General features: G+C 40.1%; 2 protein-coding genes across 6 annotated transcripts in view; one reads left to right on the top strand and one right to left on the bottom strand.

Moving 5' to 3' along the window:
- Positions 1-106: 106 nt before the first annotated feature.
- Positions 107-2518, bottom strand: mrps10 (mitochondrial ribosomal protein S10). The gene is made up of 7 exons (XM_068576475.1): positions 2390-2518; positions 2179-2231; positions 1115-1184; positions 866-1005; positions 668-776; positions 481-570; positions 107-369 (listed from the first exon to the last, which is right to left on the bottom strand). Exons 1-7 carry the CDS (start codon positions 2459-2461, stop codon positions 289-291), a joined length of 615 nt encoding a protein of 204 aa, XP_068432576.1. The 5' UTR covers positions 2462-2518; the 3' UTR covers positions 107-288.
- A 1096-nt stretch (positions 2519-3614) lies between these two features.
- Positions 3615-24451, top strand: part of tulp4a (TUB like protein 4a) — a 29167-nt gene continuing 8330 nt past the window's right edge. For 2 of the 5 annotated variants that reach the window (XM_068576471.1, XM_068576467.1), the window contains exons 1-7: positions 3615-3688; positions 4951-5872; positions 17203-17331; positions 19240-19401; positions 20262-20442; positions 24000-24107; positions 24283-24449. In XM_068576471.1, the coding sequence (XP_068432572.1) occupies positions 5621-5872; positions 17203-17331; positions 19240-19401; positions 20262-20442; positions 24000-24107; positions 24283-24449 (999 nt within the window). In that variant the 5' untranslated portion in view covers positions 3615-3688; positions 4951-5620. Of the gene's footprint in view, positions 3689-3848; positions 3970-4947; positions 5873-17202; positions 17332-19239; positions 19402-20261; positions 20443-23999; positions 24108-24282; positions 24450-24451 lie in introns of those variants that run through there. The other 3 variants (XM_068576468.1, XM_068576469.1, XM_068576470.1) reach the window with 3 other exon arrangements.

The following is a 24451-nucleotide window of genomic DNA, read 5'->3' as shown; positions in this document are numbered from 1 at the left end:
ACTAATCCAATATCTCTGCACACAGTTAAACAAAAACATTGTTTTATTAATGTAGAAGTATTATTAAAATCCTAATTCCGATTAAAGAACTGTACAAAAAGGGGAGTTAGTTAATGAATGCATAATTTATTTATTGAAGAAAAAAAACAAAAACGTGTGCAACTCTGATGACAATGTTGAAGACTATATGACGAGCAGTACACGGGTCCATGACAAGCATAAGCTAATATTATAGGGTTTTTTTCACGTCTTCTAGAGAAAACACATCCAATAAGCATCCATTGCTCATTACTGGCTGAGCTCATTATCAATGGGGTTGTCCTCCCACATGGGTTTAAGGATGTGATCTGGAACCTTCTCCATGGCAGTCTGATAGCAGGAAAAAAGCGGGGGAAATTTATTAATTTATTCCATTTTAATTCACAATTAGATTGAGCATATGGGCTTGTTGTCGACGTATAACTGACTGCAGTAATTCACCTTTGTCACCTCCATGGCAACACCTTCAGGGAGGTTCCTCTGGACGTATTCAAGGTATACCTGTGCTGTGCAGCCTGTTATACAAGACAGCTGCAACAAAATAATCATCACATACCCATTGTGAGGCTCAAATACCCAATTGTGACTGATTGAATTAAACATAAATCACAACGTTCAGGTGCATCACCTCAATGCACCGGTAGTGTGTCCTCATCTCATACTGGACCCGGTGATTTTTGAAGATGTGAACCGACTTCAAGAGTGTAAACCTATCTATATCCTTGGGATGTTCAAGACTGTGGCCAAAGAAAAAGATCAGCAAAATAATTAGAACAATAGATAGATAGATATGCATGTGTAGCAGCTTAACTCTTTTAGTACTCACACTTTGCTGATGGTGATGCCAAGCTCTTTTGCCGCCATAGTGACAAAAAACTCATAGCTGTCCAACACGGCTCTGTCATGACCTTTGACCAACAGTGACACCTTCTGAAAGAGTGTGTCGGCCTCTGTTGTGACAGTGATCTGCAAGGAAACACGAGATGCATTGCACATGAGTGGAAGTTCTCACTTTTTTATGATGTAAAGGTGTCCGCAAACAGTCTGCAATTAATTAATTGTACTGAAAACTCACTGATGAAGGTGCTGATGAAAACACTGTTGCTGTGTGGAAGGAAGTGATGGATGCCAATGGGAGATGGGACCTGCAGGAACCAAATAGTCAATTGTTAACAAGTTTGAGTGAGCCTCAATTGCAATTCTGAATGCACCTCTATTCAAAGTGTTACGGTACAGGGCGGTATGCAGCACAGAGAAGCCAGAGAAGCCGAGCTCAAAAGCTCAAATGAAATGATGATAGTCATATTCAAACGGCATATCCTTGATTTGTAAATTAAAAGTACAACGCAGTCTTGTTCAGACTGATCCCTGCTACGTCCATGTGTATGGCCTTGAGATGGATCTGTTTTTATAGCCGTTTGAATATTGGAAATTATGACATGAATATCATTATGTCATTGAAGCTGACTTTGAAGTCAATTTACTCCAAAAATGTACAGTAAAATCCCAAGGCCATTCACATGGACATAGCAGGGGTCAGTTTGAACAAGACTGCGTTGTAATTTCACTTTACAAATGTAAGGATCTGTTTTTATAGCCGTTTGAATATTGGAAATTGTGAAGTTATGCATATTAATATTACATGTAAGCTGACTTTGATGTCACTTTTCTCAAAAACTGTACAGTAAAAGGATCGTTTCTTTTTATAGCCGCTTGAATATTGGGGAAATCACGTTTGAATGCTTTTTTGTGCTATCGTAGCCACCATAGACCACCATACCGTAACAGCAGGAATAGACACTCTTTTTTTTTCATGCCTGCGGCTCACTCGATGGATGAGGGCTCACTTGACCGCTCACAACTCACTTTGTTTTCCTTGTGTATCGGAGCAGATTTTAGGATCATTTAACTTGTTACGAGATCATTTAGAGCCACATACATCCTGGGAATCAAAACATTAGACGGACACAAACGATGCAGTTTTCTGCACTTTTGAATGTCAAACAGGAATAAGTTTGTAATTCATTAAATACCATTCTGAATAATAATGTAATTACACGTTTTCCTTTTGAAAAAGCGCAGGGGAGTGACCGGTAGACGGAGATTTCAAATCGGCGGAGAAGAAAAACTGCAACATACCTGATTGTATTGCATCGCCTATGACCTGAACAGACACCCACAACCCTCGGTCCCTGGAAGTAAACGCACATTAGTAACGTTAGAGAAGACGTTTACGTTTAACCACCACACGACAACCGCTGTGAGAGGCCAAATGGACTCATTCTTAAACGGTCACATAAGTTAACTTTTAGCGGATGTGGTACAAAATAAATAATGTCTGTCACTGTACCGAATGTGAGATTCCTCCAAGTATCCTTGTAAGAGAAAACAGTTCGCGTCTGAGAGCCATGGGGGCAGCCATGTTTTTTAGGAAGGTGGGACAGAAAAGAAAGAGGGTATGCTTCTTCTTCTTTTTGTGCTTATGGCGGTCAGTAAATAACATTATGACGCATTAGCGCAACCAAGTGGACTGGAGTGGGAATTTCGATTCTAAATATGTACTCATTCTACTAATACAGTATAGTTCAGTTATTTTAGTTTTTTACTTTTAGCAGCAGAGGTAAGTGCCATTTCTCCCATGTCTATTCCGTATTGGTATTTGGTATTGTTCCAACAGCACCTGTACATCTTCTCAAATATCAGGGTGTTGAATATTGTATTTGCTCCAGACTCAAACAGGCTACATACTCTATGTGTATATGGTTTTCAATGCATTCTCTCAGCTCACTTCCTAAAAGATTTCTCATTACATTTAATACTTTCTTACACATGTGAATTATTATCTGAATATGTAAAGCCCATCTCTGGAGAACCATTTCAGTGCCGAACCTGGAGCATTAACTGGTACAGATGAGGACAACCCTATATGTTAAAAAGATTGGTAAAATAAAATAATGCGCAATTTATTTAGTCCACCAATTGAGTTGGATTGGGACATTTCCCCATACATTAAAGAGATTAGGTTGAAGCGCAATGTGATATCTTTATTACAGTCTTTAAAATCTTCCTTTCCAATTCCAATTCCGTTTGAGTCAAACAGCTACTATTTTTCTTCCACTGAGGAAGGTCTAGCGGTCTAAAAATAAGGTAAAAATAATACCTTAAGCCTTAAATTAACCTTAAAATAATCAAATTGCTGTACACATCAAAGCATCAGTAATAATAATTCTATGTAAAAAGATTTAAATTAAAGTTAAAACCACATATTATATATATATATATATATATATATATATATATATATATATATATATATATATATATGTGTGTGTGTGTGTGTGTGTGTGTGTGTATATATATATATATATATATATATATATATATATATATATATATATATATATATATATATATATATATACGTGTGTGTGTGTGCGTGTGTATATATATATATATATATATATATATATATATATATATATATATATATATATATATATATATATATATATTGAGGAAAAAACTGTGTTATTGATGTGAACTGTGATAATTTAATTGGTCTGGATCACGTGCCTGTCACGTGACCCAGCTGTCGGGCCCTGCCAGTGTACACAGTAGCAGGCTGCAGGCAGAGGAAGAAGCAGCAGAGGTAAGCGCTCCACTGGCCATTAGTGTCTTTCAGGCTTCGTCGGCAACAACGCTGTAATTAACTGCCTACTTTGTCAACAAGGCCACTGACTGTTTGTGTTACGAAGGCCTACGCGCTAATATATTAATAACCGTTAGAATAAACGGCCAGCTAACGCGTTACTAGCTGTAAGTCCGTTAGCGACCAGCGGCGGATGGACTCGAGTCTCCGCCGACGGGTGTTCACGCTCAGCTAGCTGGTCGGTTAGCCCGGGGTAGTGATCACTGGCTGCTCGCTGAGAGGTGAGGTGCAACACGGACAAATGACGGCGACCGCGTCCCCTGACCGCCTCAGTTAGCTACGTTAGCTTCACCGCACAAAGGCGACAGCTAGCGCCGTTTAAAGTGGGGAGGTGAATCCCGCTGCTGACATGTTGTGATCTTTGGAGCCCACACAGCATCCGAAGTCCAGCTATCCGTTGCTAACAGGGCATCTTATGGTGATGGCTGTCTGTTCATCATCTTCACCTGGCTTCAGTAGTATATGAAGAGCTAGTAGGTTAGTTAATGACGTTATTACCACAGGGTCTTCTCGTTAAAGGCTGGCATATGTTAGACTCTTGCTGGGGCATCTGTTGTACCGCCACCTGTATATAATTTAGTTTTAGTGAAATTGATGTAACGCTAGATAGTTGTTTTTTTTAATATATAACTTGGCTAACGTCAAATCTACCCGGTCTCGTTTTATTGTCTGATGACAGTCAGTGCGGATCTTAAAGACCGTTAGCTCTCACCTTGTCTGTCGTAACTAATGAGATGTATTTTATATTTCTTTGTCACTGTTTTATTTGGTTTTCTCACCCCACTTTCATCCCACTGATTTTTTTTCTTTTCTTTTTTCTTTTACTGTCGCCTCCGTACGTCAGTGCTCGCCTAATAAAATTGGAGCTAAAATGATACACGGCTCGCCTGAATAATTCAGTAGTTAAATATCCTTCCGCTGAGCAGGATAGTCCTCGAACTAAAGTGATTGCTCTTTACGACATGAGTAACGAAAAGTGATAGTTAATTTTAGGTTTGGCTCATTAATATTTATATTAACAGACAGCTGTGGGTGGCAGGTAGAGCTTCCACCGTTTTTACACTGTTCATACCTTGAAACCGTCCGCTTTCTGCACTTAATAAAATAATTAAGACCATAATTTAAAAAAAATAAATAACACACTGTTATTTTCTGAGCAACATATCTATTTAATAATGACATCATCTCTTCGTGCCCAGCAGTCCTCCATGGGATCCCCGAGGCGGGTTGTAAAGACGGATTGGCTGACGTGATGACGTTACCGGGAGAAGCGGCTCTCCTCCGGGCCGACAGCTGATGGAGTCCCAACTCCTCCTCTCACACATGGCCAGGGTCGCATGAGGAGGACACGGAGCACTGACATGACACACTGAACTGGACCGAAACATTACTAACATCAACTGGAACCTTTTTTTTGGCAGAGGTTTGTTTTTGATCATATGACTGGATTCTGCAATCTACCATAGTGTATTTATCCAGTATTCTCATCTGTTGCCTTGTCATTTAAACATCAAGAAGGCAGCTCACGGATCAAACGCATAACAATGACTTGAATGAGTGCCTTTTATTGTGTATGCAGCACATTTAACACAGCTTCGCTATAGTCCACAGTTTTGGGACCTCATTTGTACTTTTTGGGAAGTGATCACCTATAATAATTATTGCAAATCACCGAGATAGCCGAGGAAAAGCACAAGTACTATGCACCGTTGTCGCTGTCTCGCTTCCGGCACTGAACTAGTGACTTCAGCGGCGGAGAGTCACTCATAACGGTACCGACCCCTCTGAAGAACCTGCGCCCCCCTCCCGCCCCCATCCTCTAGGTATTTTTTTAAATTTTTTTTACTTACTGGGGTGAGGAGAGCTGCAGGGATGTTCGCCGCCGTGGAGCATGGCCCGGTCCTCTGCAGTGACTCCAACATCCTGTGCTTGTCCTGGAAGGGCCGTGTTCCCAAGAGCGAGAAAGAGAAGCCGGTGTGTAGGAAACGCTACTACGAGGAGGGCTGGCTTGCTACTGGGAACGGTCGAGGAGTTGTTGGTGTCACGTTCACGTCCAGCCACTGCAGAAGAGATCGGCCGACCCCGCAGAGAGTAAACTTCAACCTCAGAGGACACAACAGCGAGGTAAGAGGAGTTTTCTGGGGAAATGCATATTAGGTCATTCATGCTCTGACTTCCTCCCACAGTCCAAAGACATGCAGCTTAGGTTAATTGGACTCTAAAGCATGGATGGTTGTCTGTCTCTATGTCTGCCCAAAGATGGACTGGCGACTTGTCCAGGGTGTACCCTGCCTTCACCCATTGACAGCTGGGATCGGCTCCAGCGCCCCGCAACCCTAAACAGAATAAGCAGTTTGGATAATGGATGGATGGAAAATCATCAAATTGAATATTAGAAAAAATGCAATATTATACATTTATTTTATTAAACATATAGCAGAGTACATAAGATCGTCTTAATAATACAGCAGTAGGGCATTTCTGATTAGTTACTTAACCCAACCCTCCTTTTCCCAGCTGCAGGGTCAGGTGCAAAACAATGTCCTTGAATAGTCTTTTTACTTATTTAGGGCAGCTGTTTTTTCAACAAGCATCTTGTCTAGCATGAAGATGGTTCACTTTAGTTAAAGGGTGTCCGTACCTGTGCCATGGCACGCTTAGAGTTTCTAGTTCTTCCCCAGCAGTTGATTGAAACTAAGTAACTAAATAGTTTGGTGAAACTACATTTGTAGTGTTTGGTTAGAAGTAATTCAATTGAATTCAGTTTATTTTGTATAGCTCAAATTCACAAATTCTAAATTTGCATCTGAGTACATTCAATGAATATGACAAAAATGATTAATATAACAAGTAGTAGGCATGGACCACGATTTCAGATAACCACAATCCATGTAAACTTTGAGACCTGTATACTCTTGGTGGCTCATGGTGTGACACCCCTGCATTGGATCTCCATACTGCTCCAAGTCAAAAACATTTCAGTGCTCCCTCTGGCATTGCTCTCATCTCTCATCATGCTTATACCCTCTGGAGTTTTCCACAACTAGTGCACTGAGGCCATTTGCTCTATCATTGGAACGATCAAATGAGTAATGTCGAAGTCTATTGCCCGCCATGTATATGAATATTCCCTTCAGTATGGCAGTGCTGGCACAAGTGGATTGCAAACAGGTTGCGTTTTCTCTCTCGGTGAGTGTAGCTGTTGGTCATATGGAGCAAGGTGCAGTGTCAGCATTCCATAAGGCAGCTGAGGGGAGAGTGGATGAATCCCTACAGAGAGTGACTGAAGCGCAGCAGAAATGTCATTTAACTTTGCCCACTTGAATGTGATCCAAGTACTGAAATCTCCCTTTTATAATTTTGGTGCATGCAGTGTGGAGGAGGTTAAACCTACACAACTCCAATGTACCCACTTTTTCACATTTTAATTTTACTTATTTGGGCTGATTTAAATTCATTATGACACATTGAAGCTCTACACTTTGCTGTTTGTGTGTGTTTTTTTGTACTGCTTTTAAATACCTTTTGTGTTTTCAACTCTAATACAATACTGTTTGGATATCTATTCATGTAATTTCATTCACCTATTAAATTGCTTTTCACATTTAACACATACACAACTGGGAGAAAATTGCACACTTCCCCACTGCCCTCAGACCAGCACCAGTAATGAAAGTAGTAATGTCCTCTCCAATTCCACTCTATGTTTGATACGAAGCAATAAATAAATGCCTTGGGAAATGCCAAATCCATCACTCGTCCACCCAATGCATAATTTGGGGTTCCTGACAGTGGTGGAAATCACACTGCCTAATGAATTTTGTCAAGCCATGACAGATCGGTTCACTCACCCACGTCATTTTCTATCCATGGTCTGATGGGGAGAGGAGAGTAGGCTGTTTGCAGTATACAGTCCAACATCATGGATTATATTCCCACAGTGTGGTGTATCCAGTTTTGTTTGAGCTTTTAGAACATGCAACATCTCTCCTCAAACCAACATTATTTAATTTTTACAATGTTGTTTTTAAAATGCCACGTCCATACATTTGGGTAACCTTTCTCGGTCTCAAAAAGCTGCACGCTCAGCAGTTGCGTCCCCTGACAGTTCCGTCCTTTAAACGTCAGCTTTGTCATTGAACACTTCACGTCGTCGCCAGTGACGAGTGTCCTTTTACGTAAATTAGCTCAAGTCATGGTATGAATGGCTACACACACGCACACACACAAAATCCTACATGAACCCATCCTGTAGGAGTCCCGCCAAGATCAATCCTCATGGCAGCATCCTTAAGTTTGGCCATTATTGCTGTTGATGTATAGATCAGAGTGTCCTGTGATCATTTTAATGTAAGTGAGCATCTGAATGAATGTGTCTTTTGGACTTAGCCCAATTTAGGCAATGGAGTAAAGTACAGGGTGGATCTTAAGCTGTCAGACATCTGTGAAGAACAGGGCAGACGGGTAAAGGACTGTGTTCCTGTAGAGTGTTACATTCTCCCAAGATAAAGCGCTTGATTTACACTTTGTCCACCCAGTTTGAACTTATTGCACTAGACTAGAAGATAAAAGCATCTTGTGTTTGGTGAAACTTAGCTATTGTCCTGTTGTAGCACCTATTTCTAAGACTCTCATGATGTTCTTTGGATAATGAAAAGGTTTTGCAGGTCCACAGCCTGGAACAAATCTCTGATTGTCATTCTATGTGTATAATTCCCCTTCAGCCAGGGTGAGGGAGAGATAATGACAAGGTAGCAGCTTCAAGGTGCGTGGTGCCATGCTCCTTTTGTTCTGTCTCCGGCTGCCATCTTTTCATAGTGGGTGTGAGGAGAAAACTACTTTCTTGCTTTGTATTTTTCATCAAGCTCAGCCTAAGTCAGCATACTCTTGTTATTGTTATCTTCAATATCAACTTGAAAGTACACAATATCATATCTATAAACACATATATGTGTTTGTGTGTGCATGTTTTCCATTATACTCTATTTCAACCATTAATTATATTACTTTATTATCATAGTTTTAGCCCTATTTGATTCCCCATTATCGGTTATGTGTGGTTTGTCTTTTGGGTGCTTATAGTCCCATTCCGTTTCATGACATCAAATGTCTGACATATTGTTCTTATCTGTGGCTGCAATTGATTTCTGTTCTAAAGTGATTCAATGTGATTGATCATTGTGTTGTTTGGATTGTTGTTTTGTTCTGGAAGAGTAGGTTATTTTTAGACTAAAAAGTAAATCAACAAGATACATACAAGTTATATTGAAAGAAAATTTATCCTTAAATGTCCTGATACTATTTTTATATAATTTTCCAAACCGAGCGTCTGACCTTTTAGCAGCAGGTGTGTTCGTTGCGTTACACGTGAAATACAATTGAAAATAGATGAAAGTTTCACATCTCTCTAAGTGACAATACTTCAGATGCTGCAGTGTTACTCCTCTGGGACGTGCATCAGAATAGATCAACGCTTCTTTTGACAATCCAGTGCTTTTTTTTTTCATTATAGTGCTCCCAGATGCTGAACAGACTGAGCAGATAGTCACTGGGAGTCCATTCATTCTCCACGAGAGCTGAACATCCGAGATGGGCTTGACAATGACTGTCAGCATGTTGACAAGGAAATGTTGACCGCAACACAGTTTGGGCAAATTGTCTGTCAGAATCCCATCAACTCCTAGCTCTGCTATTTGTCCTATGGTGCAATTTATATATATATATATATATATATATATATATATATATATATATATATATATATATATATATATATATATATATATATATATATATATGCTTTAATATTTGCGAGAGGTCATTTTATTTCTAGTGAAAATATCTGCTTTTCCAATACAGTTCCATTGTAGATTTAGTATACCGTAGACATGACTTTATTCAAATTTCGGTATAAACTGTTTATTTATTGGTGTTTATTTTGAACATTAACAGCCTCATTTTGCTGCAACATCATTGGCCCTTAAGGACCTTTCCCACCGTATGCGACAACAGCAGCACTGCACTCTGAAGCCGCTATTTCCAGTAACTTTCGTTGCATGGAGTATGCTGAGCCCAGCGGCGAGCGCAATGCGTATCACATACTGTGTGAAAGACTCACTAGGTGGTCTTTAACTCACAGTTAGACAATACAGTGCAACTCCAATTTCTTGAGCATGTACACTGTGAGAGAAAGTAGAACATCAAGAGACAATCTCAAGAGGGCGGTTGTCATTTAAAGTCCTTCGCACAGTCACTGTGTTCATGAATTGTTGAGACTCAAACATCTTTTTTAGTGATGGATGAGAAGTTTTGTGTGTCTGCTGAAACTGTTACACAGGCATTCATACACACCTTTTTGCCATTCCCATGAGTCTTAGTTTTGGATCCTTTCCTTTGAGGCCAGGTCCAGGCTCTTTGCAACGGCAGAAAGGGACTAATTGTCTAAGGCCTCAGAGACGGATGACCCAAGGGCCCAGCTTATGTTTACCCCATTGTCATGTTGGTTCTACTCCCTGTGCAGCTTCCTTGGGTTGTTGTTCTCTGAAAATGTTTGACTTTCAAACTTCATGGGCCTCGTGCACTCTTCTAAGGCTATGCTGATTGTCATATAGCTGAGGGAATTAATTACTCTTAGATGAACCCCACCACTCCGTTTCCCTCTCTGACTCATTTTTTTCACGTGTGCTGCGTGAGATTTTCATACATTAAAAGTTGTTTCCTGACAGAGCTTCATAAATAAGTCAGTTTTAGATGGCCTGTTCAAGAACCAGCACTGATCGGGCACATGCACGGTTGTTGTTTTTATGGGCAGGGAGGAGTACGAGGATACTGGATGACTTCTGTGGTGCAGTGCAACTAACTTGTCTGTTCAGACTTACTGCCGACCATACTAATGGATTGCATGACAGAAATAATGCAGCTTGATTTTTTTTTTACTGCTGTACAAGCAGAGAAAAGTTAGTCAAGACATCACATTTAATGGTCTGTGCTGCATTTCTGCCTCAGAGTTTTCCTCACTTTCACTCTCCTCATCACCACCTGTGTCCAGACACTTATTCTATGTGCAAATGCCCAATTAGTTATTCCACAGCTCTCAATCCTCCTCTTCCCTCTCTCGTGATCTCCTCCCCTCTGCTGGTCACTATCCCACCTTTTACACGGTTTCCTTTCTTCTGCTCTCTCTTTGTCTGGCCTCTTGACATTAGATGCCCTGCTCAGATCGAGGAGTACACGACCCCTTCACCGCATTAAAATGGTCTCACCAAATGTGCTTAGTAAAAAAGGCTTTAGTGTGCTAATCCATCCTGGGAGAGAACATGTTGCATAACACTCAGACTCGGCTGCTTCCTCAGATCAAGGTGGACTTGTCTACTCGCTAGAACATTTCCAAGAGTGAGAGCCTGACCTGTACAGTGCAAGTTCTTATTGCTATGAGCAATGTTAGTAATCAGGGATCAGGTGGACACATCTACACACTTGTGTTCACTTTGTTTTCGAGTTGTGCTATTTGCAAGTTTTAAAGGTACTCAATTCAGTCTACACGGCTGTGAAGACAAAAATAGAAAATGTGAGCACCAGTCTGCTCTTCTTATGTATGGAAAACATATTGGATTTTTGGTATAAAGAGATAATTTAGTATCAGTTACATCCTCGTGACATTATTCTAATTAACTACTACGTTAGCAGTGTGCAGGGACATACAGTTAAGAGCATTTAATTGTCATTCTCTTCATCTTTTGACATTGAATCCGATATAAAGGTAGTATCGTATGAGCCATGTACTCAACAACTGTGGAGGGAGAAAATATTATCAAATGTTTTGCAAACAATAAATAATGAATGACAAGATTTCAAAGCATGTAACTCTACTGACGGGTCAGTATGTCCACCTTTGCCAACAGCCAGTCACGGTTTGGCCGCTGCTACTTTTCTTTAGGCTTTGTGTTATTTACACTCCGCGATAACCAATGTCAACGCAATTATCGGATATTGGTATTGATTAAGGTTTTATAACTTATCACATGCCCTCTCTACTCATAAACATTTCAGATTCAACCTCCACTGAAGGTCCCGTCCCGACGCCCTTTCCTTCAGGCTGCAAATCACTCCGGGCCGACTTTGCCCATTCTGGCTTCCTTGCTTTTGTATCAGCACAACGCAGCGCTTCTTTAATTAAGTTTTGCGTCTGATTTAATATCATGTCACAGCCAGAATCAGAGGCGATGGTCGAAGGGGTTGTACAGAGAAAAGGAAGAGTCTCTCCTTCCTGCTTGCAACTGTATTGCATCTATTTTCCTTGTTGCCCAGGTGGTCTTGATTGTCTAGTAATTCTTCACTCATTAGTCAAGCATGAAACCAAGTGTTATTTTTTTCAATAAAGGGTATTGCATGTTACTTTCTCTAATGGATCAAAATGTCTGTTTTGATCCATCTGTTATTGCAGTCCTGCAATCCAAATGTCCAATGTAGGACAATGAAGGCTTAACTGAACTAAACCACATTCTTTTATAATAGTTGTAACTGTGACATATTTTCTAGCATATTCAGTTCATAAACCCTTGCTTTAGCAAGTTTATGTGCACTGTGTTTGTAGTTTCATCGAGCAGTATGCAGTGTTGTTAAGGTATGTATAGAGACCAAAAAATAAATAGATGTGACAACGATCTTCAGCTCTACTTTTGAAACCTTGTGGTCCTATGCCACCAGTCCAGCCTACTCATTCGTAAGCTTCTTGCAAGAAATAAATAAATAAAAGCAAAACTCCTTCGTGCCAGGGACTAGTGTTGCCATGGACCCAAGTGCTCACGACTGCACCACTGTGATGCTGCACTGTCACAGTGTCCTCTCACTTCTGCTGACTCCAATGTAACCCAAAGCTGTCCCGTGATTTGATTTAGTCTTCTCAGTTAAGTTGCTAGGGTCAGCTCAGCTCCCAGTCTCCAAGTCCCAGCAAGTGGCCAGGGCTGCAGTGACAACAACTGCAAAGCACTGCGGGAGTGAAGACGCTGCCAACTTCCCAAGGAGAAGTTGTCAATGGCCCTGCACCGGCCAAAGGGCAGCATTAAAGAGATCGTAAACATGTAGCCTCCTCTTCTATTACTAGGTATCAGTTTGCTGGCTTTAAGTATGTGGGTTTAGCGGAGTGCAATTTTCTTGGAGAATTCAGGGCCAAACTTTCTAGTTCTGACTTTCTTTCTTTCTAAGAACTATAAATGAAGGCATACATAATCACTAAGAATACTCTGAGCAGCATGCATGGGAATGATTTTACATATATTTGAATATATCTATAGCTTTTTTTCTTGATGTCTTAAGTTGCAAAATATGTTGCTTGTTGTTTTTTGAAAATACCTTTTTAATTTTAGTGAAAAAAATGGTAAATTGGCAACAGTGTTTGTGTGACTGAGATTATCGTTGGTTACTGTGCATGTGACATGAACCATCTTGTGGCGCATATGTTTAAATTTGGTCTTAGACACTCAAGCTGTAAATTGTCCAATTCTTGCCAGTTGGTGAATCTCTGGGCTTTAGGCTTTTTCCGTCATGCTGCATTCTTGAAATGGCAAATTGGGTTATATTTAATTCTAAGGTACTTTTAATGGCCCTTGAGGACATGGGCATTAATCAACTGCTGCACAGCGGTTCATTTTTGTCTGTGCTTTGTCTAATAATCGGTGAATATGAGGATCCAGTCCGTATGCGTTTGTATATGTGCCTTTCTTGCCCGCCCGTGATCCCTCTGGCCCCTGGCTGTCCTGTGGCGTCTCACTCTTATCCTGTCTGTCTCCATGTGACGTCTGATCTCCCAGATCGCTGCGTCACAGCGAGGTGCTCAGCTGTCCCCCTCGCGGGATGCCTGGCCAGCTCACACTAATCTCCGCCGAGCTAAAATTACACACACACACACTCACACACACACACACACACACACACACACACACACACACACACACAGATTATTCTCACCTCCGTGAGGATTCAGATAAGTGTGCACACATGCAAGACACAGCATGTATACCGTATGCTAATTTTTTTTTTTCATTTTGGCCCTTCTTTGTTAGTTCATGCATAGTAGGAATTATGCTAACTGGAGCTCCTACCTAATCTAAAACCTCATGTTTACACCGGCCGGAGCTGTATTAGTTTGTGTAATACCAGCCAGAAAATCAGTTTTGCTCACCAGAGGTTGCACAGTGCACGAGTGGAGTAACAACACTGATTTGTATTCCCGCAATGAGATCCTTGAGCATGGAAATTTGTTATCTTTGACAATACTACTGCTGGAGCTCATCGGCTTTGTGCCCACTGAGCACTGTAGGCTGCATCAAGTGACTGCTGTGGCTGAATGATGGATGGCAGGCCATTTTTTAATGGTCTGTGATTATGGTCTACTTAGTCAGAATGACATGGCTGCAGACCTGCAACAGGCCATGTCTCATTGTGTCCTCTTTCCTGCAGTTTGCCATCTGAGACACACCCACAGATGCAACATTAGGATTTATACCACTGGGATTGGGTGTGAAAACACAGTAAATCTGGCTCACAAGACACCTTATTGCAGAGAGAGCAGGGCCAGGAGCGTGATGAATCCTACTGTTTGCTCATTACGCTGGAGTGCTGCACATGGTGTATTTATATAAACATGTTTGTGTGAGACGGATCACTTTAAATTCACCTCGGATAACCCTATTTTTTATCACGTCAGCCATTTTACTATACAAACAGTAGTGGCTGATGGGAAGTTGTCTTTGTAGAATAAATGTGATTGTTTCTGTAATTGCATAGAAACATCTTAAACTTGAAAATGTTCCAATATGTTGTGTTTAACCCTGTTTTAACTGTAGTTACAGGAGCATTAGTGCAGTGGACTAAAAATTGCTTACTCTAACTTACCGTGAAACCTGGATGAAAGCTACCTGGGATTTCTTCCGAAATATACTGGTGGTTATTCAATAAACTTCAACTTGGCGTCAGACAATTTGTCTCCTGTTTTACGGACATTGGAGTCTTATCGCAAGGCAGTGGTTGTGGCGTGTGTTAATACTATGAATTGGAGAAACACATCTCCGGGCTCCACACATTTCCCTTAACTATTATTTTAAAGGGTAAATTGACCCATTTGACCTTTTGCTAGTCTTATCAACGACTTCTTTTTTTTTTGTGCTAATTTGTCCATAGCTGAACTAAACCACAGGTTAAGATACTTTGACTTAACCTAACCTCTTTCATTTTAATAAAGAAAAAGCCAATTGCACTAGTTTAGATAAATTAGATTCGGGTTTTTTATAAAAACCAAGAATGCATCGGCAGATCTCGAATAAGTTTCAGAGCAACAGACCTCCTGCCTGTATGTCCACAGCAAAACAAAGTTGCCAAAAAACTGCAGTTCTTCAAATAAATACTTTAGGCTGTCTTCAAAAGTGAGTCAATCACCACGTTAAAATCCCCAACCTAACAGCAAAACCTCTTTTCCCATTTATGGATTATCAGGCTGTGTTGTTACTCCCAAGATCACGACGGCCGCAGCCACTCTCTTTGAGCTTTACATCTGTGCTTCAGAAACCTCTGGGTGACATCTCCGAGACTATGTTCATATTTATAAAGTTGTTGGACAAGAAGTAAGAAACAAGTCTTGTTTTGAAAGGTTTAATGCTTATTATTATTATTATTATTATTATTATTATTATTATTATTATTATTATTATTATTATTAATTTAGGCTGAGTGTCCTTATAGTGTTATACCGCCAGTCTTTTTTTAAGCACTCTTGACAAAAACCTGTTTTCTCTCCGGTTTGCCGCAACAGACATTTAAAGTTTATTTGTGTGAAAAAAAAGACATTTGGCACAGCCCTACTGAGATTACTCTGCTCAGCATGCATGGGAATAAATTACAACATAGTAGATTTGTATTTCTCACTTGCCCCTGATAGTCTGTATAACTGGTGCACTGTGCCCCTGGTGTGCTGCGCTGCACTGTCTTTTATGTCCGGGCGCTGTTGGTGTCCTTGTTGTGTGTCATGACGATATAATTCATAAATTTGTCTTCTTCAGGTTTCAAAGTTTGTAAAACGAACAGATCGGCAGACAAGTCTGGCCTGATTGATCCCCCGGGAGAGGAAATTGTTGTTTAATTTGGTTTTCTATGACTTTCCTGAAACTTTCTTTTCTCAGAGAATGTTGTCTGAATGTTTGATTATTATTAATTAATAACACCTGTTCAACTGGAGCATGGACAGATGGGCCTGTGTGTCTGTCACAGGAGTGGGGGGGGGAAAAAAGAGCAAGACTGGCTGGCTTATCCAACTCTCAGCCACTGATCTGTTGGACTTGCACTCAGAGAGCGTAAGCTCCAGTAAAACCTTCCCTGTGTTGTGTGTTCACTCAGCAAGAGCAGTGCTGCTCCCTGTTTAGGATTATTCTGGTGGGAATAGGCTGAGTCACGCTATAGAAGACCAGGCAGATAGACGCACAGGGAGAGGGGGCTGGATGGAGTTTGTAATGGGGGGCCTTTGAAATGGATGATGCTGACAAAGAAAGAGATTATGGACAATTTGAATTATACTGTTCTCTCAAAAACTCTCTTCCTCTGCAACGCATTCCTTAATGACCATCTATGTCTATATCTACTGACCTCTGGGCAAATACAGAAATGTACACTTGTATCAGTAAGTCACTGACTTTGGAGGCTATACAGTTCATTGTATTCCCACAATACAGATAGTATTGTCTGTAGGGACATTAATACATCAGTGCAGCTTTTTGCCTCTCTTAGAATCACTTTATCTTTAAACTAAATGTGTTTTTATAAAATGAGTTATTGCTAGAACAATACATAACATCAGCGATCCACTGCATCCACAAAGTGTTTTGTCCAAAACAAGAAGGAACACTTAGAAATACATGTTATAAGTGTGACGTAGTTAGACGAGACAATGTCATCTCGCTGTTTGTAATATTCAGGATATTAGCAGCCCCTCTGCAACTCTTTCAAAATGAGGTTGACCCATTTTGTGAAGTATTTTTATCTGGTTCGATGCTAAATTAAGCTCATTTGAAATGTGGGAACTTGTTTTTTTTTACTTTCTGGATTTGAGGCGTTTCAGCTGACGCCCCGATTTCGAGCGACTTGCCGCAAGTGTGCAGGCAAGAGTTCAGAGGTTTGATCAAGGGCACTCGGACAAGACACTTTGTTGTTAACCAACTCACATTATCTGTTGTAGTTGAGGGGGCAAAGCTGTGTCAAAGGAAGGCCACTGCTAAATTGTTTGCCTGCCATACTACACGAAACACAATCTTTAAATAATTAATTTGCATATCTCTCCAACAATAATTATATTATTAGAGAACACTGACAGGGTCGCAGACATTGGCCACCATAAGGACACAGGACAGTTTCCCTAATCATTGTTTTTGTCCCTTTGCTTCCGTTGTTTATTTGTATGTGTCTTTAAGGTGGTCTTGGTGCGATGGAATGAGCCCTTCCAGAAACTGGCTACCTGTGACACAGATGGAGGGATCTTTGTTTGGATCCAGTATGAAGGCCGCTGGTCTGTGGAGCTGGTCAATGATCGTGGAGCACAGGTAAGATTCTGTACACAGAAAGGGGACATGAAGTAAATGAATAATTAAAAAATGCATTTTTACTTTGACACCGAATGAAGCAAAGTGGCATATAAATGATTTATCAATTTATATGACATCTCATGTCGCTATGAAAGATATTTAACTTATGATTTTTCAATTTTCTCTAATATAACTCACTATGAAAGATATTTAACTTATTATTTTTCAATTTTCTCTAATATAACTCAACTGTTTAAATAACCCCTTTGATGTGTGTGATCATACCAACATGACTGTGACTGGCTGAGTGGTTGAGCAGGTCTTCCTTCAATTGGCGGTTCGATCCCTTCCGCCACTAGTTCATGTTGATGCTTGTCTGGCAAGACTCTTTTCATCTCAAATTGCTCCCGTACGCTGCGCAGGTTAATGAATGTATGAATGGTTTGATAGACCTGATGCATAGCAGGCACCTTGCATGGTAGCGCCTGTCATTAGTGTATGAATGGGTGAATGACATGTCTTGTAAAATCACTTTGAGTGGTCGGAAGAGATTTACCATTTACCATCGTTCCAGCAAACTAATCTGAACACACTAGGGTGGTTACTGTTTTTTTTTAAAGTCAAAATGGTCTTTTGGAAAGTATTTATTATGAAGTCTGCCTATGTATTTACACAAATGAAAAACATATGTATTTGTGTATTTATTTCTAATTGACAGATGGAGGAGAGTTTGTTTTTATTTTTAGGTCAGAGCTGGCATGCTCTTACTGTATTTTCTAGTATATTCACGTACAGAAAAACAACGCGGGGACTAGTTTTACTGTCTTTTTCCAAGTGGAGGTTGACGTCTTCCATTACATTCTATATAGACCTCTTTCATACTGAATATAAAATATATTTTATGTAATGGAGTGCATGTAAATGGCAAGTAGAAGCACAATATAGTACAGTAATGACAGAAAAGCAAGTATCTACAACAACAAATATTGAAACAGAAACATTTGCTTGTTAGGAGAGTTAAGAGAATGCTTTACTCTTGCACATTTGTAATATATTGCTGCTGACTGAGGCATTTGCCTTCAACAGTTTCAAACTAGTAAAAAACCTTCCAGACATTTAACTTGCTGATTTCGATGTTAACTGCCAAAATTAGGTAGAAGTGGTCGGTCGGATCCGTCAATCCCTGGCATCTGTTGAGCTGAGTCTGACGCATCCTGCCGGCATCTTATCTTTTATGATCAAGCTAGTTCATAGATCACTTCTCTCTTTAAATACATGACCTATACTTTTCTCTGTATATTAATTTATACTGACATTAGCAGAGTAGCTATTTTAGTTTAGCAAGACTCTGACAGCATTGGAAGAAACTAGTGACAAGTGTAAATGCCTTGCTCGTGGTTTCTCGAGGCCACACGGAGGGGTTGACACTTAACATCTCAAGTGTTATAAATTCTCATGTTTGCCATCATAAGATAGTAAGGGCAACTAAAACACTTGAACACTGTTAATGAAGACCTTTCTCACTGGTGCTGAATAGAATATCATAACATTTGATAGTGTTCACTTAAGGGCAGCATCTAGTGATTAGTTTGTGGGGGGAAACTTCCCATTATAATTCTTCATAACCCACAGAGGCATCTTCAATCTGACCAACACTCCAAACCCCAAAGATAATCAGCTTACCAACAATTAAGATGGGACACAAAAAAGCAGTTAATTATCTTATTTAAAATTAGAGAATGTTGAATGAAACATTGCTCATAAAATGAATTGATTTATCAAAATAATTGACTTATTGATAAATGAATTACGACATCTGGGGCCGGAACGGCATTTAAAGAAAGGTGGACTTGTTGTTCATTTTGATAATCAAGCTAGCGTCTCATCATCATTTCATTCTTAACTAATGTGTCTGGTGCTCTATAGGTGAGTGACTTCACCTGGTCCCATGATGGCACCCAGGCTCTTATCTCCTACCGAGATGGCTTTGTACTGGTGGGATCAGTCAGTGGGCAGAGGCACTGGTCCTCCGAGATCAACCTGGAAAGCCAGATTACCTGTGGTATCTGGACCCCCGATGACCAGCAGGTAACACGCACACATACACACAGACATGCACACATACATGCAGGTACTTAAAAAGCTTTTTGTGAGCATTGTAGACCTCCACAACATGTTTTAACAGTTTGGGGATATGATATAGTTGACCTCCCAAAACATATTCTGTGGTCTATTGAGCATCTCAGCTCTTTTAACGATAACAATATGCACTTTTTGAAAAATGCACTTTTTTTTCAAAATGCATTTCAGCATTGTTATCGTAGTAGCCTCTCAGAGTCCTTCTCTGAATGCATACATAACTGTAATAATTGTAAGGAACACGATTCTCCATGTGTCTGTGTGCACTCAGAGGAAAGTCCCCATTGGGATAGAAGTACAAAATCGCACGCAGACGCACGTCCCACAGGATTGTGACTGGTGCATCGTTTCTGCCTAACATTGTGCCAGCCTTTGAATGCTAATAGACATAGAAGTAATTTTCCACTTTTAGTTTGTGGACTTGCCACTCAGAAGCCTGAGACAGGCCTTGAGGGAGATCATCTTTGAGTGACAGCAAAGTGTCTTGAATGTTTTGTGAGGCTATGTTTTTGCTTTCAAGCTGTTAAGTTGTCAGCTCAGGTTGGACATCATCAAACTTGCAGTCTCTATATGCGTCTCTGCCTTTTGGTTTCTTTCATCCCATTTACAACTATTTCTCCAAGTTATTTTCCTTATGATATGCATTTCTTTTGTCTTTCTTTGCTCTCTATCTGTCATCTCTGTGTCTATTTCTATGTGTGCCTCCCTTTTCCTCTTTTTTTATTCTGTCTGTCTTCTGTCTAAGTTAAATGTCTGTTGTTTTTCCTCTTTCTTATTCTCTCTAATAATCCTTGACTATTTCTCTCTAGGTGTTGTTTGGTACTGCAGATGGACAGGTGATAGTGATGGACTGCCATGGGCGCATGCTGGCCCACATTCTGCTGCATGAGTCGGATGGCATCGTCAGCATGTCCTGGAACTATCCCAGTTTCCTGGTGGAGGACAGCAGTGAGAGCGACACAGACTCTGACGACTACTGCCCTCCACAAGGTAAGCTGCTTGGGGTTTGATTTTACTAGATGGCTCTTTGTGGCTTCTTCAGGCACACAACAACAAATGCCACTGAAACATTTCCAGCATAGACATAATGTTAGTCCATAATCTGATGAAGAATTTGAGAGAAACGGGTTTAGCTAGTAAAGAGTTGTAGCAATCAGGACTTTAGTGCAGGGCTAGTGTGGTTCAGCCGTTCCATACAGGTACCTCGTTGCAGAAGAAAGCAGATGTGGAACCATCTGTTTGCTTCTAACTCCTCCCACATTTTACCTCCATCTTTTACAGCTCCATGAATTCGTCCTCATGCTCATAGTCCTTAGGGAAGGGGAGAGATTTTCAAAGTTGTGGGCACCAAGTGGGGAAACAAGTTATGGCTGGAAGGTCTGCACTATATTGTCCAGAGTAGCCTCAGCCCCCTGGTATTTCCATGAATATTTTATTCTCCGAAACATGTGGACATAAACTGTGCCTGGATTCCCGGAGAAGACATTAGATAAACATGAAGATCAAATCTATAAAAATCTATGTGCAGTAAAAGAGAAAAATGATCATGAATGGAAATAGAGCAGATCACAAAATATATTTAGCTGCTTGCATCTGAACACTGCACTTTTGACTATCTTTTTGATGTTTGAATGTCTTTCTTGAGAAGACGTGGTTGAATACTCTATCCTTGAATAAGGCACCAAATACTTATTAACTCGCTGCCACCTCAGGTTTGTTCCATTAATAAAGGCTGTGATCAAGGAGCTTGAAGCAATCTCACCTCAAATGAAGACAAATAAAAAGAAGTCCTAAAATTCAAACTACTGGTTAAATGACAGGTTGTCCTTCACTGTGGGGATTACAATTATACATGATTGCTTTTTTTGTCATGCCATTTTATCTTATACAATCTTAACTTAAATTTAGTTTAGAGTATACTATTGAACTAAAGTGCATAACGGTATGAATTGAAGCTTATAGTTTGAAGGGTATGTCATTAAAAGGATAAGTCATTTGTGATGCTGATAATAATACAGGCGATAAAAGCCATTTAATAAAGCTTCAGAAGTGGGAAGGTGACTATTCAACGATTTTCCACTTCTCTGCCAGTGGTGAAGACGGGGGCATTAAAACAAAGGAGTGTGACCAAATGGAAGGTGGGTGTGGGGGCTGCGTTGAATGATGGAGGGCAGGAGATGGTGGAGGAGGATTAAGCTGATGTTGCCACTCAACCTCCTGTTTGCGCTTAATACTGCAGTAACTGTTGTCATAGAGGGAGGTAGTACCACTCTCATGTGCACACGTTACACATATACGGTGCAGCTTATGTGTATTGTGCCAAGTTGTTAAAAAATAGCCAGTAATGAGATTATCATGTGAATTTCTGGATATTACATTTGCAAGTTACTGGTGGCACCTGTAATGTTTTGTGAAAGAATTTGAAAATATTACTTCCACAAAGGTGGATCTCCTCATGTTTGAAGCATTTTTAAAAAAATGAATTTTTACAATAATAGTATTTTTTTTTTTTACTGCCTTTCATACACTTTTACAGAACATTTTTATGAGGAAGCCTTATTATATACTTTATTTGTATTTTATGTCTAATTATTTACTTTTATCAGTAGGCCTCGAGGCTGTCATATTCTCAGATGTATTGTAACTAATATCATGCTATACACAACTTTTGTAGTGGGAAAAAATATATAAAAGCTATATTTATGAGATATATATCTTTATAAGATAAATATGAAGTTACAAAAACGTGTAAATGTTCAACGGTGTCCGTGCCCCTCGTGACTCGCTCTGCTGAAATCCACCAAGTGCAACAAATGTTCAAAAAGTGTGTTTTCCACAATGATACTCAAGAGTTTTGTTGAGAGGTGGCCACCTTCATAATTCTCCACAAAGGAAACAGTCTGCCATAACCGCAGCAGCTATCACAGTGAAAAGGTGTGCATTACTAGACTCTTCATGTATGACACACCTACAATTACAGCCTATACCGAGGAAGCATGGAAACAGAAATGCATCATCATTGAAGGAAAATGCAGTCTTTGAAATGTAGAATAACGACACAAGCTGTTTCTACAGTTATGCAATTGATGTATAAATCTGTTCTTACTGTATTATCAGTGGTGCAGCCTTTAACCCTAATCCTCCAGGACTACCCTCTAACCCGATAATAATTTTACCTGCAATGTCAAGGATAAAGGCCTCCTTTTTTTCTCTTGAGCCTAATTATTCCCTGTTGCTAAGCTGTATTGGTGAGGGTCTGTCCTCCTTCTGCTGTGCAATTTCTTTTTCCCCTTCGCTTCACCGCAGTCCACGTGGTGAAGCTGAAAAGTGCTTTCCTTAGCTGGAACACTGATTATGCTCTAACTCACTAATTTACCCAGTCAATAGTAATTGATTGGCCCCGATAGAAATTATCTCTCAAGTCGACATCCTGACTGAGACACTAGACTGCCTCTACCTCCGTCTGCCAGATCTTTCTATCATGATATATGATGATGACCCATTATCACTGCACTGCACAACACACTGCATTTACAGCAGCATCATATATCTCATTTATAGCAAAAACTTTGTGTACTAATTACTAATGAGAAGTTCTAACTAAATTAGGCTGAAAGTCAAAATCCAAGGTGGCTATTTCATTTATGTTGGTATTTGGGTCATTACTGGAGTATGTGAGAGGACAGACTCGAGGCTGTTTAATGGAAAACGTATGGGAGGTTGTCTAAAGGTGTTTAATTTGTATCAGTTTTACTGAGAATGCCAATTGTTTGCCGTTATAAATGCAGCAGCTGTGAGATGTGCGGAGAGTGTGTCAGTGAAATAGTGTATTTTCATGAATAGGACACAGTGGAAATGCACTGAAAATGAATCACAGCTGCCAAGGATATGGAAGCGTCCCTGCCTCTCCTATAACAGTCTCTACAGTAAATGCAAAAGCCTTGGAAAAAAGTGCACTCACACAGACAATATGTATGGCCTAATTTTGAAATGTAGATTAATAATCTCTAAAATGTCAGGGAAAAGACACATTTTCCTAAATCCTAAGGTGATGCCATCACAGTGCTATTTTGTTTTTGTCAAACCAGCACTCCAAAAAGAGATATTCAGTTTACTATTGCATAAGACAAAGAAAATCAGCAAATCCTCGCAATTGAGACGATAAAACTGGGCCATGCTTGCTGATTTTTTTCCTTGAAAAAAGATAAAGTAATCAATTCACTGACTTGTCATTTCAGCTGTTCCCTTATTTTATGTCAGATTGTGGTTGGAATATGTAATGCAACTTACTCTATGTTTTGCCAAACAAAGTTAAATCTTCAGACAATGGTGATGTAGAATTAATTATTGCATGTTATTTAGTGCACAGGTGTGTATATAATGTTAACCCTTGATATACATTGATTGATAACACTGAAATGGGAAAACAGCCATGGTATTTATTTAATTATTAATGATAATACTGTGTACTTTAAACTGCTGCACACCTAATTTTTGTTGATCTCGCATTGCCTGTTTAAATTGTTTGTGTTGTATTTTTGTCCCAGTGCACAGCCAGAAACCCCTGTTGACAGTCAGCTTCACTTCTGGAGACATCAGCCTGATGAACAACTATGATGACCTCTCTCCCACCCTCATTCGCACCGGTTTGAAAGGTGTGTGGGTATCTTATAATTAATGCTGTGTCTCTTTCTTTTGTTTAATTACCTCTCGCACTCTTTTAGACATTTTCAAATTATGTCTCAAAATCTGTTTTCTATCTTTTTACCTCCACATGTGTAAATGTGCATGACATTATGGTTACTGTTACTCCCGTGACTTGTGCTGTAGATGTGGTGGTCCAGTGGTGCTCGCAGGGGGACCTCCTTGCAGTGGCGGGGATGGAGAGGATCTTCCTCTCCCTCGAGCCCTCCTGTCCTCCCACCACCAGGAATGCACTTGTTAAGTTCTACAACGTTCGGGGTGAACACATCTACACACTGGACACACCAGCACAGGT

Source organism: Clinocottus analis, unplaced genomic scaffold, assembly GCF_023055335.1.
Source record: "Clinocottus analis isolate CAN_PGR_092001 unplaced genomic scaffold, fCliAna1.0.p SCAF_15, whole genome shotgun sequence".
Lineage (NCBI taxonomy): Eukaryota > Metazoa > Chordata > Actinopteri > Perciformes > Cottidae > Clinocottus > Clinocottus analis.
Note: the sequence above shows the minus strand (reverse complement) of the source record. Positions and strands in the feature narration are given on the sequence as shown.

What these genes read in the sequence shown, in the direction of transcription:
- mrps10 (XM_068576475.1), bottom strand. Translation starts at nt 2,461, where the DNA reads ATGGCTGCCCCCATGGCTCTCAGACGCGAACTGTTTTCTCTTACAAGG. An exon ending in GGCATCACCATCAGCAAAGT is followed by an intron (nt 777 to 865) that starts GTGAGTACTAAA and finishes CTTTGGCCACAG; the next exon opens with TCTTGAACATCCCAAGGATA. An exon ending in CACACTACCGGTGCATTGAG is followed by an intron (nt 571 to 667) that starts GTGATGCACCTG and finishes ATTTTGTTGCAG; the next exon opens with CTGTCTTGTATAACAGGCTG.